This window comes from Mandrillus leucophaeus, unplaced genomic scaffold (assembly GCF_000951045.1).
Source record: "Mandrillus leucophaeus isolate KB7577 unplaced genomic scaffold, Mleu.le_1.0 Scaffold28, whole genome shotgun sequence".
Taxonomy (NCBI): domain Eukaryota; kingdom Metazoa; phylum Chordata; class Mammalia; order Primates; family Cercopithecidae; genus Mandrillus; species Mandrillus leucophaeus.
This window is the reverse complement of record NW_012102920.1, coordinates 3,549,845-3,562,293: the sequence shown is the minus strand read 5'-3', so window position 1 is coordinate 3,562,293 and position 12,449 is coordinate 3,549,845. Positions and strand designations below refer to the sequence as shown.

Below are 12,449 nucleotides of genomic sequence, written 5' to 3'. Positions count from 1 at the left end.
GCAGGCCGCGGGGCTCCACCCCTACCGCAGGCCAGGCGTGGCCTCCCGCCCCTACCGCAGGCTGCAGGCTCCTGTTCCTACTGAAGGCCGTGGGCTTCCGCCTGCAAAGAACCCAGATGTCATTGCTTGAAGGAGCATATATCCCAGGGGCCACAAAAGTCCCTCTCACTGGGTTGGAGGTGAGGGGCAGGCTCTCTCTCCAAAGGATCCTCTTCAAAACTCCTGTCTAATCTCCAGCGACCAACCACGTATGTCCTTAGTGTGGAGGAGTGGACCAGTTGGTTCTTGGCTACCTGCTCTGGGGCCTTGTGTGGTGCCAGCCCCAGGCACTGCCATGACTGCATCCTGCTGCCCCGGCCAAGCTTCCAAGGTACCGTAGCACCTGCATGCCTGGTTTCTAGACCTCGCCAGGCCTTGCCCTCCCAGTACCCTGTAACTCGTCACTGTCTGCTCCTCATCCTCTTCTGTTTTCTTCATGGCACTCGCCATTGTCCAGGCCCTTGTGTATCGAATGCCTCTGCTCACCACTGTGCAAGCAGAGCCACGGCTCACTGGGACCTATTGAAACACGTGCTGGCTGAAACACTCGGTGGCTCCTCCTGGCCAGCGCCACCTGCCCCAGGATGGGGCTCCTGCCCATGCCCTCCCCGGGGAGGCACAGACCCAGGCAGAAGAATCTGAGTCATGTGCCGCCCCTGGCCAAGTCCCAGTGGACACTGAGGGCTGTGGAGACCTGGTCACACAGTCCTTCATTTGGGTGGGGCCAGCAGGACTGCAGCCAGCTCAGAGCTATTTTTAGGGTCTGTCTTTGTGGGAATCGTTCCTTGATTGGCTACAGGGAGAGAACAGCCAAGCTCTTCATCACCGCCTTTGTCCTGTTCCTCTTTCCCTCAATCACACAAGCTGTCATCAGACATGACTCCCACTGGAGGAGGAATCTGGTTCAAACGGACCCTGTGCTGGCTTTTCCTTAACTCCTCATCTGCCATCTGCCTGTTCAAGAAGCTTGATAAACGAGCTCATCAAGCATTTGGCAAATGCCTGCTGAATGCCCAGCCCTGTCCCCATGAATGCCTGAGGCACAGGGCAGAGGGCCCCAGTCTCTCCCCAGGACCTGTCCACCATCATGCCACCAGCCCTCATGGGCACAGCTGCTGGAGGCTGGGGAGAGAGGCACAGGCTCCCAGGCGCACGTGGACGAAGCTTCACCCCAGGGCACAGTGACAAGCTCTAGGTGAAAGCACCTTGCACTCCGGCCCCTGCCTGCCCTGACAGCACCTGAGGGGAACACGTCCTCTAGTTACTCAAAACCTAGCACCCTTCCCAGACTCCTGGCCCACAGGCACCTGACCCTTCTCCACTTCCCACAGCCTCTCAAGTACTAACGTAATTGTTCTCATGCCCTGGCGGCTCACAGGGCTCTCACGGAGGGGCCAGAGAGCAGCAGGGGCCTTCCTATAAAGAGGTAGATCTGCTCAAGAGTCGGTGGTTGGGGATGGGAGACTCCACCAAGAAGGACCCAGGTGGAGATAATGCAAGGGAGCTGAGCCATCAGGCACCTCACACTCAACTTCAATCACGGCCACCAAACCCAGGCTGCCGTAAACCACGGAGACAGGCCGGCATCCTGATGACAGCGAGGAGACCAAAGAGGAAACAGGAGCAGACAGACTAGGCGTGAAGGAAACAAATGCACACGCCACAGGCTCTACTCCAGGAATCCCCACGTGACCGAGGAAGGTCTCGGGGGCCTCGGCCCTGCTCTGCGGTTCACCACCTTCGCCAGGCAGCCTGGGGACGGGAGGCCCAGAAGCCCTACTGGCCCTCGACTCCATCAGAGACCCTAGAGGGTCTCTGCCCATAGTCCTCGGGCTGGAGCAAGTCCTCGGGCTGGAGCAAGTTAGTCAGCTTCTACACAACTCAGCCTCATCATCTGTGCAACAGGTTCCTGAGAGGAGTCAACAGAAATAAAACACTTCCCACAGGGCCTAACCCAGAGCAGGCTAGCAGTGGGCATCAGCTGTCGGTGCTGCTGCCATCCTTGACAACAGAAACAGCAGCATCTCCTCTGGAGTTTTCTTCTGACCTCTGCCACTCAGCCTTCAGCTTCATTTTCATGAAGGAGACGACTCCAGGAGGACCCACCTCAGAAGGCTGAGCTGAGGCTGCCTGTGGTGTACCCTTGGGTGGGGCGTCTGCCGGAAGGAGCCTGTATTTCATCCTAGGGGTGCAGGGAGGAGCCTGGGGCTGGGCAGAGGCTCTGAGGTCAGAAGGGCCCCCCTAGGTGGACCCCCAGAGGCACCAGCTCAGAAGGTCCAGGACCCGCCCTCAGGCCCAGGGCCACGATGCCACTCACGTTGTAGAGGATGTCAGTCCAGCCCTCCATGGTGATGCACTGGAACACCGTCAAGATGGCAAACAGGATGTTGTCAAAGTTGGTGATGCCGAAGTTGGGTCCTGGCCAGTACTCCCGGCACTCAGTGTCGCCCTCGCACAGCCGGGCTGGGGCCTCCTTGCCACAGGGGAAGTCACCCACGGGCTCTGCATCTGCAAGGAGGAGAACGAAGCAGACCCTGAGCTCAGAAATACCAAGCCCTCCAATCCCCACCAGGATTCCCGGGCTCCGGAGAGCTCACAGCAGGTGGGCAGGCCCCAGGCACCAACAGAAGCCCTTCCTCAACTTCCCACCGTTCCTCCTTGAACCTACGTCAGGCATCGCCTCTTGCTGCCCCTCCCTGAGCTCAGGAGCGACCAGCTCAGGGAGTAACGGCCGGCTTCTCCCTCCCTACTGGAACCTGCCCACCATCACTTAAACAGGCTCACAGCCCATTCATCTTAAAACCAAAAACAACAAACTCCTAACCTCCCATTCTTCCCAGCACCCTGACCGTTCCTCTCCCTCACAGCCAAACCGCCACCCCGACCGTTCCTCTCCCTCACAGCCAAACCGCCACCCTGACCGTTCCTCTCCCTCACAGTCAAACTGCCACCCCGACCGTTCCTCTCCCTCACAGCCAAACCGCCACCCCGACCGTTCCTCTCCCTCACAGCCAAACCGCCACCCCGACCGTTCCTCTCCCTCACAGCCAAACTGCCACCTTCACAGCCAAACCGCCACCCCGACCGTTCCTCTCCCTCACAGCCAAACTGCCACCCTGACCGTTCCTCTCCCTCACAGCCAAACCGCCACGCTGACCGTTCCTCTCCCTCACAGCCAAACTGCCACCTTCACAGCCAAACCGCCACCCTGACCGTTCCTCTCCCTCACAGCCAAACCGCCACCCTGACCGTTCCTCTCCCTCACAGCCAAACCGCCACCCCGACCGTTCCTCTCCCTCACAGCCAAACTGCCACCTTCACAGCCAAACCGCCACCCTGACCGTTCCTCTCCCTCACAGCCAAACTGCCACCCCGACCGTTCCTCTCCCTCACAGCCAAACCGCCACCCCAACCGTTCCTCTCCCTCACAGTCAAACTGCTACCCTGACCGTTCCTCTCCCTCACAGCCAAACTGCCACGCTGACCGTTCCTCTCCCTCACAGCCAAACTGCCAGCAAGATCCTCCTGACACACAGATTTGACTTGAGACCCTTGGCCAGTCCCAAGCTGGACTCAGCCGCTGTGCAGTCTGGTGCCTGTCAGGCAGGATGATCTGGAACCAACCGAAGATGTGCCCAGAGGGTGGCTGGAGACCTCCTGGCCCAGGTCTCGTTGCACTGACCCTACAGGGCGGACATCCTTCTACTGTGCTGAAACCTAGCAGGCAGCCAGGGACCACAGAAAGAGGGGTTAAAGAAAGACCAGAAAACCACTGCTCATCTCTGGAACAAGATAGCAAGCAGCACGTTTACCCCCTTCACTCTCAAAAATCTCAATGAAAGGCAGGAAAAAAATATTTTTAAAAAATGTAGGCCGGGCACGGTGGCTCACGCCTATAATCCCAGCACTTTGGGAAGCTAAGGTGGGCAGATTGCCTGAGCTCAGGAGTTCAAGACCAGCCTGGGCAACATGGTAAAATCCTGTCTCTACTAAAATGCAAAAACTAGCCGGGCGTGGTGGTACGCGCCTGTAATCCCAGCTACTCAGGAGGCTGAAGTAGGAGAATTGCTGGAATCTGGGAGGCGGAGGCTGCAGTGAGCCAAGATTGCACCACTGCACTCCAGCCTGGGTAACAGAGCGAGACTCCGTCTCAAATGAAAAAAAAAAAAAGTATAACAACATGAAAATATCTATCAACATGGGAGAAATTGTGAGGAGTTGCTCAGATGGAAAGCAAATACTCCCAGGTTTAGAAGGCAAAACTGACTACCTAAGCTTATTCCTCTCCATCCAAATATCTTGATAAGTGCCGGTAAAGAAGACTAGGAACAATGAGTTTCATCTCCTCCTTTCCAGTTCTTTTTTTTTTTTTTTAACTTTTTCTTCTTTTTCTTGTCTCATGACCTGGCCATGACTACAAATGCTATGTGGACTAGAAGCGACTTGCTTTGTTCTTGACTGTAAAGGGTAAAAGGAAAGTTCTCAAGGCTTACAGTGGGGTATGATGTTTGCAGGAAATCTACGGGAATTTAAGAAAATTCTCTTTTATTTACAGTTGGATTAAATGTTTTTTTTTTAAATCATAAATGATCTAAATTCTAGTAAAACCTTTTTCTAAAAGTTCTGGGACTGTAGGTGAACCACTGCCCGGCTGGGTTTTCTCCTTTAATAAGTTTGTAGTTCAAGCCACAAACCTTAGCTTCATCCTTAACTCTTCTCTTTCTCTTACCCCCACATACAGACTCTCAGAAAATTATGTTGGCTTTACCTACAAATACACCCATAATTTGACCCATTTTAACCACCTCTGCCACAATACCCAGCCTGGCCCCAGCCACCATCACCTCTGCTGGATTGAGATCTTCTCCTCAACTCTGTTTCTGCCTTTGCCTCCCAAGAGCAGCGCGAATGATCAGAAGATGCCACATCTCGCTCAAAGTGCTCCACTACTTCCCGTTTCTCTCAGAATAAGACAGGGCCATGGAGCCCACATGATTCCTCTCGTTGTCCCTGCTCCGCACCATAGGCCTTTGCACCTCATACTCCTGGTAACTAAAGTTCTGCTCAGGGCCGGGCGCGGTGGCTCAAGCCTGTAATCCCAGCACTTTGGGAGGCCGAGACAGGCGGATCACGAGGTCAGGAGATCAAGACCATCCTGGCTAACACGGTGAAACCCCGTCTCTACTAAAAAAAATACAAAAAACTAGCCAGGCGAGGTGGCAGGCGCCTGTAGTCCCACTACTCGGGAGGCTGAGGCAGGAGAATGGTATAAATCCGGGAGGCGGAGCTTGCAGTGAGCTGCGATCCGGCCACTGCACTCCAGCCTGGGCGACAGAGCGAGACTCCGTTTCAAAAAAAAAAAAAAGTTCTGCTCAGGTGGCCACACGGCTCCCATCTCCCTGCATTCAGAAGCTGCTCGACGGTCACCTTGGCAGAGTGGCCTCCTGGGCCCCTCCGTAAAGTAGGCCCCAAATTATTCTAGTTCAAATACCTTTTTGTTTTCTTCCCAAAAGTTACTACAATCGATAATTACTATATTTCTGTGTTTGTTTATTTACTTGTGTTTATCAGGCTATTGTCTATGTCCCCCACTAGAATGTCAGCTCCACCTCATGTATCTGGCACCAAGAAGGCCCCTCTAGCACCCAGAACAGTGCCCATCTCCTGGATGAACGCATCTGTGGCACTCGCCTGTGCTGGAGGGTGCTGCCTGGCCTCACCTGTGCTGTTGGGGAAGCAGGCCTTGTGGAACTTGCCCATGTAGAACTCCAGGCCAATGATGGCAAACATGAGGATGGCAAAGAAGAGAAGCAGCCCGATCTGCAGGAGTGGAACCATGGCCTTCATGATGGACTTGAGCACCACCTGCAAACCTGGAGCCAGAACAGGGCAGGTCAGGAAGCAATGTGGGCAGGGTAGGGCAAGGAGTTGGGTGGGGGCATGGACAGAACAGCAGGAACCTAGCGGGGACAGCAAGGTGCTAAGCAGTGAGTGCTTGCAAGGTCAAAGGACAGAGCTAAAGCCCCTGAAGGCGCAGAGGGGCAGAGAGTGCTTGTGTAGGGCAGAGCTGAGAGTCCTAGGGACAAAGCATAAGGTCCTAGAGAGAAGTTGACTGAGAAGTGTCTCTAAGGAGGCAGAGTGGGATGTGTGGGTGTCAAGTTATGAAGTCTGAGGTGAGGAGTGGGGCTCAGGGTGGGGCAAGAACAGAGAATCCTGAAAGAGAATGAAACCCTGAGAAGGAAGAGCCGAATCAGAGGACATCCTGAGAGGAAAGAACAGGGGATCCTGGGAGGGAAGAGCAGGGGATCCAGGGAGGGAAGAGCAGGGGATCCTGGGAGGGAGGAGCAGAGAATGCTGGGAGCTAAGAGGAGGGGACCCTGGGAGGGAAGGGCAGGGGATCCTGGGAGAGAAGAGCAGGGGATCTTGGGGGAGATTCCTAACAGACCCAACTCCTTGGGAGAAAGTGAGGCAAAAAGACCTGCCCCTGGGAAAGTTCTGCCACTGGCTATACAGCATGTGAGGAACTGGGCAGAGGAGCCCGTAACCGTTGACCCCTCCCCTTGCAGCCTGGCCCCAGCACTTGGATATGGGCCAGAACCCTTGCCTGGCAGAGTCTCAGGGCAGAACAGGGAGCCAATCACCGGTCTTCCCTCAGTGGCCTCTGGAGGACAAAGCACTAGTTCCATGTCCACTCAGGCCCTTAGGTAAACCTAAAACCAGACTTCCACTGGGCTGAAGGAATAGGGGTCCAGGTGGTCACTGGCTCACAAGGTCACCCTGGCCATCCTCCTGCTCGTGGCAGGCTCTGTGGGCAGCCCACTTCAGGAGCATGTCTTAAGGCTGGCCTCAGTCCCCAGTGACTCTGCCAAGACTGAGCCAAGAGACAAGTGGCCCTTTGCAGCCTTTGCACATTTTCTCAGGCATCCTTCCCCACCACCTTGGTCAACCTCTCATCCATTCTTTAACCTCAGTAAAAGAAGCAAAGTGATGAAATGTGACAGAGTACGTGAGAAGGAACAAAGCTTCCATCTCGGGAAGCCAGGTCAGGGTCAAATAACAGCATCACCCTGTGGGCTTTCATGGAGGGCGGGACAGGCCAAAAAAGGCCTGCTCCTCCCTTCCTCCTGCCTGGTTCCCTGGGGTCAAAAGGGACAAGCTCAGAGTCAAGTCACCAAAGCCAAACTGTAGCCATGGCCGTGTCCATGGTGAGGGTAGGAGAGGAGGTGGTTGTTCCAGGCAGGCTTGGGCCTATCTTCGCTGGACTCACTTGGAATCCCAGACACCAGCTTTAGGGGCCTCAGCACACGCACAGCCCTCAGTGTTCGCAGGTCGAAGTCAGTTCCAGCCGTGGCAAGGATCCTGGCAGGAACAAGGAGAAGAAGGGAAGTAAAGGTTTCCACAGTGAGTCTGGAAGAGGACACTGCTCCCAGCACCGGGGTCCTGTGTCCCCACATGTCCAACCACAGGGCCAGCACAGAGCGGCTTGCCAGGTGACAGCAGGCAGGAACTGAATCCAGAAGCTCTCGCAGGAATGTTCACCATCACCCACATGACCAAACCTCCCGTTCAAAGGCACCATCTCTGAATAGACACTTGGCCCCTGGCATGGCAGGAAATCTGTCCACCAATTGAGTTTAAGCCTGACCCATATCCCCAAACCAACCCCAGCTGCACTTCAAGCTGCCTTCTGAGAGGCAGTGGTGACTGAGAGCAGGAGCAGGATGGAGCCTGAGGGACTCCTGAACTGACCCCCAAATACCACCGTTCTTCCCCTTATCTCAGGAAGACGTGGAAGTAGGGTATTGGGAAGGTGGAATGAGGAAGCCACTGTGGTCAGTTCTATCAGCATAAAAACATATCTTAGTATCTCCCATCTTAAGAACGAAACTAAAGATCCCATATCTGCCTTCTACCACAGAGCATTTCTCTGTTCCCTTCCCATCAGAACTCAAGGATGGTGTCAATCCTCAAGTCTCTCCACTTCCTTACCTTGCGGTCTCTCGTTAGCTTTCTCCAGCCTCCAGCCAGGCTCTCACCCACCTCTCCACTGAAATGCTACGTCAAGCCTTCCTCTGACCAATTCTAATGGTCAAGTCTCCTTTAAAGGGTGTGGTCTCTTGCCTCAGGTCAACTCTCTCCGGTTTTCCTCCCACTCCCTGGGGGCTCCTTCTTAGTTTCTTTTGCCAGCTTTGCCTTCTCTGCCAGAGATTCAAACCTTGGGTGCCCCAAGCCTCATTCCATATAGGAGCTTCCCAATGGCTTTGAGTATCATATACGTCTATTATTCCCAAATGTACATCTTTAACCCAGACCTGGAGTTCTAGGCTCATATATCCAACTGCCTTTTTAACAGTCCCATATGGGTATTTTAAAAAGTATATGAAACATTATATAACTAAAGAATTCTTTTTTTTTTTTACTTTAACCTAAGTATAAAACATGTACCTTTTTTCTTTTTTTTTTCTTTTTTATTTTATTTTTTTTTTTGAGAGGGAGTCTCACTCTGTCGCCCAGGCTGGAGTGCAGTGGCCAGATCTCAGCTTACTGCAAGCTCCGCCTCCCGGGTCTACGCCATTCTCCTGCCTCAGCCTCCCGAGTAGCTGGGACTACAGGCGCCCGCCACCTCGCCCGGCTAGTTTTTTGTATTTTTTAGTAGAGACGGGGTTTCACCGTGTTAGTCAGGCTGGTCTCGATCTCCTGACCTCATGATCTGCCCGTCTCGGCCTCCCAAAGTGCTGGGATTACGGGCTTGAGCCACCGCGCCTGGCCCACATGTACCTTTTTTCCAAAGTTCAGAGTTGTTACATCACAATGACTAAGAAACTTTCTATTCTTACTTCCAGTCCTGCTCCTTCCCCTTTGTTCCCGTCAGTGGATCACACCAGTCACCTATTGTTTAAACCAAACCTGAAGCTTCATCCCTGACTCCGGTCCTTCTCTCATATGCCACATCCAGTTCACCAACAATTCTGCTGGCTCTGCCTCTAAAGTACATCCAGGATTCTTGGTGAAGGCTTTGTGACCACCTGCTCCAAACACATAGCAGTGGCAGACAAAATCTGCAACAGAGCTGGGGGTCAAAAATAAGATAAATATTGGCCGGGCACAGTGGCTCACGCCTGTAATCCCAGCACTTTGGGAGGCCAAGGCAGGTGGATCCCCTGAGGTCAGGAGTTCGAGACCAGCCTGACCAACATGATGAAACCCCATCTCTACAAAAAAAAAAAAAAAACTAGCTGAGCACAAAAAGCACGTGCCTGTAATTCCAGCTACTTGGGAGGCTGAGGCAGGAGAATTGCTTGAGCCTGGGAGGCAGAGGTTGAAGTGAGCCGAGATTGTGCCATTGCACTCCAGCCTGGGCAACAGAGCGAGACTCCATCTCAAACAGATAAATAAATAAATAAATAAAAGATAAATATAACGAAATTTTTTAAAAAGGACAATAAAAAGCCTTCTATTCAAACCAAAATTCCAAGTTACCTGAGGAAGCCCAGTGCTACGGAAGACATTCAACAGGATCAACTATTGAAAGAGGAATTTTGTTCAGATAAAAAGGGTAAACTATTAAACAAAAACAAGTAGAAAAGGTAGAAAACGTAAAACTAACTAGATCAACGGAATAGAATAATAACCCAGAAATAAGCCCTCACATATATGTCAACTGGTTTTCAACAAAGGGACCAAGGCCATTAAGTGGAGAAAGAATGATCTTTTCAACAACCAGCCAGAATAAAGTTGGACTCTCACCTTACACCAAATACAGAAAGTAACTCAAAATGGATCAAAGATCTAAATATAAGAGATAAGACTAGAAAACTCTTAGGAGTAACATAGAGAGAAATATTCATAACATTGGATTGCGCAATAATTTCTCGGATATGACACCAAGAGCACAGGCGATAAAAGAAAAAATAGATTAAATTGAACTTCATCAAAAGTAAAAAGTTTTGTGCATCAGAGCAAGGGTCCCCAACCCTCAGGCCACAGACCAGTACCGCTCTGTGGCCTGTTAGTAATCAGGCCACTCTGCAGGAGGTGGCAGCGGGTGAGCGTTACTGCCTGAGCTCCGCCTCCTGTCAGATCGGCGGTGGTATCAGATTCTCATAGGAGCACGAACCCTGTTGTGAACTGCACATGTGAGGGATCTTGGCTGCAGTTCCTCATGAGAATCTAACGCCTGATGATCTGTCACTGACCCATCACCCCCAGATGGGACCGTCTAGTTGCAGGACAATAATCTCGGGGCTCCCACTGACTCTATATTATGGAGAGTTGTGTAATTATTTTATCATATATCACAATGTAACAATAATAGAAATCAAGTGCACAATAAAAGTAATAACGCACTTGAATCATCCCAAAACCATTGCCCTGACCTCTGGTCTATGGAAAAATTGTCTTCCATGAAACCAGTCCCTGGAGCCATAAAGGTTGAGGGCTGCTGTATCAGAGGACACTATCGAAAAGTGAAAAGAACCCTACAGAATGGGAGAAAGTCTCTGAAATCATGTATCTAATAAGGGATTAATATCCAGAAAACACAAACACTCCTACAACTCAACAACAACAAAAACAACTCAATTTTAAAATGGGCAAAGGACTTGAATGAACATTCTTCCAAAGAAGAAACACAAATGGCCGACAGGTGCATGAAAAGATGCTCAACATCACTAATCATCAGGAGTTTGATGTTTACTTCAATCATTTGAAGTAAACATCAAAACCACAATGAAATGCCACTTCATACCCACTAAGATAGCTATTATTGGCCGGGCGCGGTGGCTCACACCTGTAATTCCAACACCTTGGGAGGCCGAAGCATGCAGATCACCTGGGGTCAGGAGTTCAAAACCAGCCTGGCCAACATGGTGAAATGCCATCTCTACTAAAAATACAAAAATTAGCCAGGCATGGTGACGGGCGCCTGTAATCCCAACAACTCAGGGCCGGGCGCGGTGGCTCAAGCCTGTAATCCCAGCACTTTGGGAGGCCAGTGAGCTGAGATCGCGCCACTGCACTCCAGCCTGGGCGACAGAGTGAGACTTGTCTCAAAAAAAAAAAAAAAAAAAAATCCCAACAACTCAGGAGGCTGAGGCATGAGAATTGCTTAAACCCAGGTGGCAGAGGTTGCAGTGAGCAAAGATCATGGCACTGCACTCCAGCATGGGTAACAGAGCAAGGCTCCATCTCAAAAAAAAAAAAGTAGCTATTATCAAAAATAAACAGAAAACAACAAATGTTGGCAAGGATGTGGAGAAATCGGAGCCCTCGTGTGTTGCTGGGGGGAGTGTACACCGGTTCAGCCACTGTGGAAAACAATTTGAAGGTTATTCAAAAAGTTAAACATAGGTTGGGCGCAGTGGCTCACTCCTGTAATCCCAACACTTTGGGAGGCCGAAGCAGGCAGACCACCTGAGGTCAGGAGTTCGAGACCAGCCTGGCCAACATGGTGAAACCCCATCTCTACTAAAAACACAAAAATTAGCCTGGCCTGGTGATGGGGGCCTGTAATCCCAACCACTTGGGAGGCTGAGGCACAAGAATCGCTTGAACTCAAGAGGTGGAAGTTGCAGTGAGCTGAGATTGTGCCACTGCACTCCAGCCTGGACCACAGAGTGAGACTCCGTCTCGAAAAAAACTAAAAATGAAAAAAAAATGTTAAACATAGAATTAACATATGATCCAGCAATTCCCCTTCTAGCTATATATCCACAAGAATTGAAAGCAGGACTCAATCAGACACTCATACACCAACGCACATAGCAGCGTCACTCATAATAACAGGAGGACGGGAAGAATACAAATGTCTATCGCCTGAAGAATGTGTGCACACAATGTGGTGCACGCACGTGAATAACTATTCTCCACAAAAGGCACGAAGCTCTAATGCTGCATTTGCTGCAGCATGGATGAACTTGGGTAACATTGTTCTAAGTGAAATAATCCAGACACAAAAGGGCAAATAACGTACGATCCCACTTACATGAGGTACCTGGAATAGGCAAATTCATAGACACAGTAAGTAAATTAGCACTAACCCAAGGCTGAAGGAAGGGAAGTGGGGAGTTATTGCTTAGTAAGTACTAAGTTTCTGTTTGGGGCAATAAAAAATTTGGAAATTGCAAGGCCAGGCGCAGTGGCTCACGTCTGTCATCCAAACATTTTGGGAGGCCAGGGCGGGTGGATCACCTGAGGTCGGGAGTTTGAGACCAGCCTGACCAACATGGAGAAACCCCGAGTCTACTAAAAATACAAAATTAGCCGGACGTGGTGGCGCATGCCTGTCATCCCAGCTACTCAGAAGGCTGAGGCCAGAGAATCGCTGGAACCCGGAAGGCAGAGGTTGCGGTGAGCTGAGATCACACCATTGCACTCCAGCCTGGGCAACAAGAGCGAAACTCTGTCTCAAA

The 12,449-nt window shown here is 51.5% G+C and overlaps 1 protein-coding gene across 1 annotated transcript in view; it reads right to left on the bottom strand.

Moving 5' to 3' along the window:
- CACNA1B (calcium channel, voltage-dependent, N type, alpha 1B subunit) overlaps window positions 1-12,449 on the bottom strand; it is a 296,162-nt gene that overhangs the window by 248,137 nt on the left and 35,576 nt on the right. Inside the window, exons 3-5 of the mRNA XM_011985186.1 lie at window positions 7,307-7,398; window positions 5,760-5,912; window positions 2,357-2,547 (exon numbers count right to left, since the gene is read on the bottom strand). Coding sequence (XP_011840576.1) covers window positions 2,357-2,547; window positions 5,760-5,912; window positions 7,307-7,398 — 436 coding nt within the window. The remainder of the gene's footprint in view (window positions 1-2,356; window positions 2,548-5,759; window positions 5,913-7,306; window positions 7,399-12,449) is intronic.